Source organism: Cannabis sativa, chromosome 3 (assembly GCF_029168945.1).
Source record: "Cannabis sativa cultivar Pink pepper isolate KNU-18-1 chromosome 3, ASM2916894v1, whole genome shotgun sequence".
NCBI classification, from domain to species: domain Eukaryota; kingdom Viridiplantae; phylum Streptophyta; class Magnoliopsida; order Rosales; family Cannabaceae; genus Cannabis; species Cannabis sativa.
In genome coordinates this window covers 10,030,938-10,036,898 of record NC_083603.1, presented here as the reverse complement: position 1 = coordinate 10,036,898, position 5,961 = coordinate 10,030,938, and the positions used below count along the sequence as shown (strand labels likewise).

At 35.4% G+C, this 5,961-nt stretch overlaps 1 protein-coding gene across 1 annotated transcript; it reads right to left on the bottom strand.

The window, feature by feature from the left end:
• Positions 1 to 699: 699 nt before the first annotated feature.
• LOC115709783 (serine/threonine-protein kinase D6PKL1) lies at positions 700 to 5,480 on the bottom strand. Its single transcript, XM_030637992.2, has 3 exons — positions 5,219 to 5,480; positions 2,317 to 4,374; positions 700 to 1,817 (listed from the first exon to the last, which is right to left on the bottom strand). Exons 2-3 carry the CDS (start codon positions 4,257 to 4,259, stop codon positions 974 to 976), a joined length of 2,787 nt encoding a protein of 928 aa, XP_030493852.2. The 5' UTR covers positions 4,260 to 4,374; positions 5,219 to 5,480; the 3' UTR covers positions 700 to 973.
• Positions 5,481 to 5,961: the final 481 nt, after the last annotated feature.

The following is a 5,961-nucleotide window of genomic DNA, read 5'->3' as shown; positions in this document are numbered from 1 at the left end:
TTCAATAATGTTAAGTTAAAATCCCTCATATTTTGAAACCCCATACCACCGATCAGTTTATGAGCACTCAACTGATCCTAACTCATCTATTGAATACCCTTAGACCTCGAGTTCGACAAAATTTTTTACCAATACTTATTCTTAAAATGCACCATATCCGCACATATATAATTTTTTATAATATTTAATTTATTAAATTTGTGTGAAGTAATGAGACCATGTCACTTATACTCATTAAAAGTTTCAATCAACATTTAACAGATGTATTTAACAAACGTCATACGTGTTAAATTTACAAACAGAAATAAAAATTAGTGAGTATTACCAAGAAAAAAAAATTAAGAGTTAAGTACATAAAAATATAAATATAAGACAAGATTTAACCACAAATTACCCTTAAAAAAATTATTACTTTTAATTTATTAAAATTTGTTGTGTATTAAAATAGATAGGATAAAAGCCATTAGACTATGCTCTCATACTTCAAATAAACTTCAATCTTCCATAAAAGTATCTCTAAGAGCAGATTTTTTTTTCGCTCAAAAAAAAAAGTAAATTGTGGATAACGAAATAGAAATACAACACAAAAGATTCGTTTATTTATACTTTGCCCTGATTTATTTAATTTATGTTTTTTAAAAATGAAATTTATTTATTTATAATTTCATGCTTAAAAAAAATTGATGGTGAAGTGGTCAATTTGCAAAGCCGCTTTTGTACACTCGGAATTGGACCATGTTACATAGTGACTGAAATCTAAATTGTTGTATGGAATATTGGAATTTGGGAGTAATCTCTGAATAATCTCTAAGCAGCCTCTCTCGATTGACAAGCTAAGCTAAGCTAAGCTTTATCCCCATAGGTGTATGTAAATTACCACATTTACATCACATAATTTACAACATTGGAATAAACCTTCTGCAATCGAGCTATAACATACACATCACTTGACTTTGACTTTCTTTCTTTCTTTCTAAAACAACTCAAACTCCAGAAGCTCTCCTGTGGCTTTGCATTCCAAATACTTGCTCTCTGTTTCTGGAGGAGCTAAGCTCGGGATTTCAAAATCCGGAAACTCTGGGATTTCTGGTGGAACTGCACATCGAATTAATGCCCAGTTCAGGCCCTCAAAGAAAGGATGCTGCTTAATCTCTGCAGCTCCTTTCTCCGATCCAAACCGATACTCGGGTTCTTTAACCAACAACCGTTTGATGAGATCCATCGCCTGAAAACTAACGATAGAGGTGTCGGGAAACTTAAGGGTTTGCAACACCACATTGGCTAATGTTTCTTCGTTGTTGAGGCCTTTGAAAGGTGTCTTGCCGTAGAGAAGCTCGTAAAGGAATATTCCAAAGGTCCACCAATCAACTGCAGCTCCATGGCCCTCTCCTTTGATAATCTCAGGAGCCAAGTACTCGTGGGTCCCTACAAATGAATTCGACCGGGCATCTGTAGGCTCGGCCACAAGCTGTGGCAATGATCTTACCAGGGCGGCATGGTCAATCTTGGCCTTTCTTGCTTTTGCACTGGCAGGTAGAAACCTTGGACTAAAGCACGGGACTTGACAGGTCGGTTCTATGCAAAAAGGATTAACACAGCTAGAATCTGTACAAGGACCAGAAATCCTCACTGGATCTACATCGGAAGAAGATTTTAATAGTGTTGGACTGACGCTACAACGAAGTGACAGATCAAAATCTGTGAGCATAATGTGACCATCCTCCCGAACAAGAACATTCTCTGGTTTCAGATCCCGGTAAACAACTCCAAGCATGTGCAAATACTCCAAAGCAAGTAGAACTTCAGCAACATAAAACCTACAAAACATAACAAGATTCAGAGTTAAAACCAAGAATGATTTGATATAGATATACATGAATAGAAAGAACCATCCATATTTCACTTTAGCCTATTTTTTCTCATATAAGAACCTAGCCCTTAGTTTAATGATAGAAGCAATAGACAAACGTTGGTTTCAATTTCCCATTGAAAAACAAAATACTTTGGTAATTGGTTTTGAGATGGAATCCCATGATTCTCAACATGGATGTGCAGCTAAAAAAAAGGAACACAAGAACTGAATCTTAAACAACAAAATAACGAGTTTAAGCCCCGCTTGCAAATGCATAAACAAACATAAAGATATGGTTATCTACACATAAATACATACATACATACATAATACATATAAAGTTTTTAACTTCACTCAAGACAGTTTTCCATATGTGTTGCTTGCCTTTAATATATTGCTTCATTGCATATAATATCACAAAGAGTATTTGTAAAGACACAAATAAGAATTGTATGGAATTGCACCTTGCTGCTGCTTCAGAATAGTTTCTACCAGGCTGCTTCTGCCGAAGGACATGCAGATCTCCACCAGGGCAGTACTCCATAACTAAACATGATAAATTATCTGATGTAAACTGAGCATATAGTGTAGGGAGAAAAGGGTGATCCAGCATTCTCAAGATTTCTCGCTCGGTTTGAGCTCTAGGCATCTTCTTCCGCCTCGCCAAAAATTCATTGTCCATTACCTTTATCGCAAACAGACAATTGGTACCAATTAGCTCTGCAAGATAAACAGTACCAATGTCCCCACAACCGAGCTTCTTTATAAGATTGAATTGATTCAGGCCCAAGACTCCATCCTGTATCACAGCATGACGAACTGCTTCCCACCTCACATCCTTCGACATGTGAGGCCTGTTGCCACAACTTGACCCACTAAGAATGCTCTCATCACTCATGGTTGTACTACTACTATACTCCCCTTGACTGCTTTGTGAGAACTCACCAATGTCTCTTGATTTAGAGTTCTTTTTCGCTTTAATAATTCCAGCTCCACTTTTAACACGGTTATCAAAAGTAAGGCCTGGTTTGTTTGTGCTGGAGTTCACAGTAGTAGAATTCACTTCGGAATTAAAACTGGTAGATTGAGGTGACAAGGAAACTTGACTGGACTTTTTGCCTGCATTCTTCAAGGTACAGTGACATCTCTCGCAAACTAGCTGGCCTGATGAAGGACCGGACTTTGTAGCTGATTCGTTAAATCCGCTAGATGCACTCGCAGGAGAGCTTAAATCTTGCTTAATTTTCTTCTTAATTACATTCTTGCTTCTGCTGACTGGTCTCACCAAGCGTGCATTATTTCTTGATATCTTGCTTACTCTGCTCACACTGACTGTGCTCGAAGAAGACCCTGAATGCAACCTGACTTTCTGCCCTGCCTTTTGAGCTGATGGCTTATTTCTTAACCTAGTTGACTCTGGAATTTTTTCAACCGAATCCAAACTTTTGTCGCCATGATGAGAAGATGATGAAAGTTGTTCACAAGTTTCGTCCTCTTCTTCCATTAGCGCAGACTTAATTGTTTGAATCCCAACATTCTTTGATGTGGAAGTACTTTCATTTTGTGTTGATGTAGCCCCAGAAATATTTTGGGTTGCGGCGGAAGCAGTTTTACCCGATTCTAAACTGTCAACACCACAATCAGAACAAGATGGAGAAGGTTCTGATGCAGCCATCTCTTTCTGCACCAGCTTTGTCTGAATTCCAACTTTCCTGGGTGTGGAAACACTTTCATTTGGTACTGGGGTACTCCCAACACTCTGTATTGCTGCAAAGCGAGGAGAAGAATCAACACTCATGTTTGGAGATTTCATCTTGGAAATTCGAAGATGGTCTGCAGTTTTCGCTAAAGCATTTGACATACTTTCTTCTGGCACAAGAGATATCTCAACCATATTTCCCCGACCTTCACCAAACCGAGGACTAGATTTACCCGATTCAAGTACAACCGAATTGTACAATGTCTTGATCCTTCCAGCTTCAGAGGTTCCAGTAGAGCCGCCTGTCATCTTTGATAACCGTTTCATAGCAGCCATTTCTGATGCTTTAGTAAGGGAAAGTTCCCTTAGTGCTTGTTTCAAAGTCACTGGCTCAGAATTCCCATATCCTGGGGAACGAGGTACACCCATAGTTATAGGCTTCTTTGAGGCATTCTTGTTCATTGGGCTTGATCCTGCTTGGCTTGAAAGACCCAAACCTTTGGAAGTTTTAAGATTGATAGCATCAAAGAGTTTGTTAATATCATCTTCAAGTGAATCCTTGTATCCAAATTTTAGAACAGGAAGCTTCAGATCTTTGTCTCTTGCACTATATCCAGAATTCGATAAATATGAACCTTTGGTGTGTTGACTTGAACTAGGCTCCTCTTCTGCTTCAACAATTTCAGAATTACCAGGAAATGAACCCATTATTCACTTCAATAGATTATTCAAATGTAGAACTGGAAGAGTGTAACATAAGTATAAATTATTTGTTTTGTGGTCTAACTGCTCAACTTCTTTCAATCAAAAGAAGATCCAAACCCTGAAAAGATCACCAAAAAGGAAAACATTAGGGAATCTTATTTTATAAAAAACAACAAAAAGAAACAGAAAATTAAGAAATCAAACGCAGATTGCAATACAATAGTACAAGACTGAGTCCTTTGTTTGTGGACATTTACTCATATATCAAAATTTTCAGCATTAAAACACAGTGAAAACAATCCTTTAAGGCTATATATATAAAAGTAAAGTATCACAAGAACTCAAAATATTAAAGAGACAAAATATTCCACCAGAATCCAATCTCAACACTTATTTCTTACAAGTCAATACTATTCAATCAATCCCAAACTGACATCTGCTTGGAAATGATTTTGTAGCTAAATAAAGTTAAAGCAATAATAAGAAAAGCACCAATAATTTTAAGGTGAAGAAAAAAATCAATAAAGATAAATCTTAACTATACATTGTGAAGCGGGACCCTGTTATTCCTTCTACATATTTTCTTAGAAATTAAATTAAGAAGAAGAAGAAGAAAAAAAAAAGACTACTTTGATAGATTCAATGCAAATGAGCTTGCCGCTTACCCATAATATTTTACCAACTTCCCTTAAAAAAAAAATCCTCAAACGAAAGCATTAACTTCCCAAGTGCAAATCATTAGAAGTTAATTAAAATCAAGAAGAAAAAAGGAATATATGTAATACAAAAAAATATAATAAAGCAAATAAAAAAAGCAACTTTGATGAGCAAAACAGTAGGAAGCTCAAACCAAATCGTAAAGCTAAAATCTGAACAGTTTCAACTTTACTCAAAACTCTTACACAGTACATGTATGTATACATTTATACAAGCATATGCAGATCGGAGAAGTTGAAAGGTACCAGATTCAAGCTGAGGCTTTGAGCTACGGTTGAAGTTGAGCAAATACATCTGAGGGAGAAAAAACAATACAAAAAAGGTGTCTTCGGAGATGGGAAAGTTAGAGAAAAGAAAATGCAAAACCCTAGATTTTGGATTGGGGTTTGAGAGCTTCAATGGAGAAAGCTGTAGAGAGAGAGAGAGGTATAGTAGCTTGTAAACAAAGATGAGAGAGAAACCGCTTTCTGAAACTCTGTGTTTTCTCTTTCCATACTGGCTCTGATTATTTTGAAGCCATAATAGTGGACCCACCACCGTATATTTTCCAATGGGGCCCACTGTAATTTTTTTATTTATTTTTTTTTTCATTTTTTAAATAATTTTTTTATATATTTTTAAGAAAATTTAAATAAAAACTGAAAATCAACTTAAATCGTAACCAAAATCTACATATCAAACCACATATAAATTATCGAGCAAATAAAATTAAAAATTTTTAAAAAATTAAAAATAGTATATAAAATAATGGATGCTTTTACAATATATTATATATCACTTTAAAAGGATTATACTGATGCAACCTCTACCTATTTTAGTAGTCAGAATAATTTTTTTGTCCAATTTTTTTATATTCCTGTACGTTATAGTTATTTAAGATATTTTACAAAATTTTAAAAAATTTAAAATAATTTACGATATAGAAACAGTGTTCAAATATTTTAGTTCGCACATATATAAAATAAAATAAACACGTGTGCAATACACT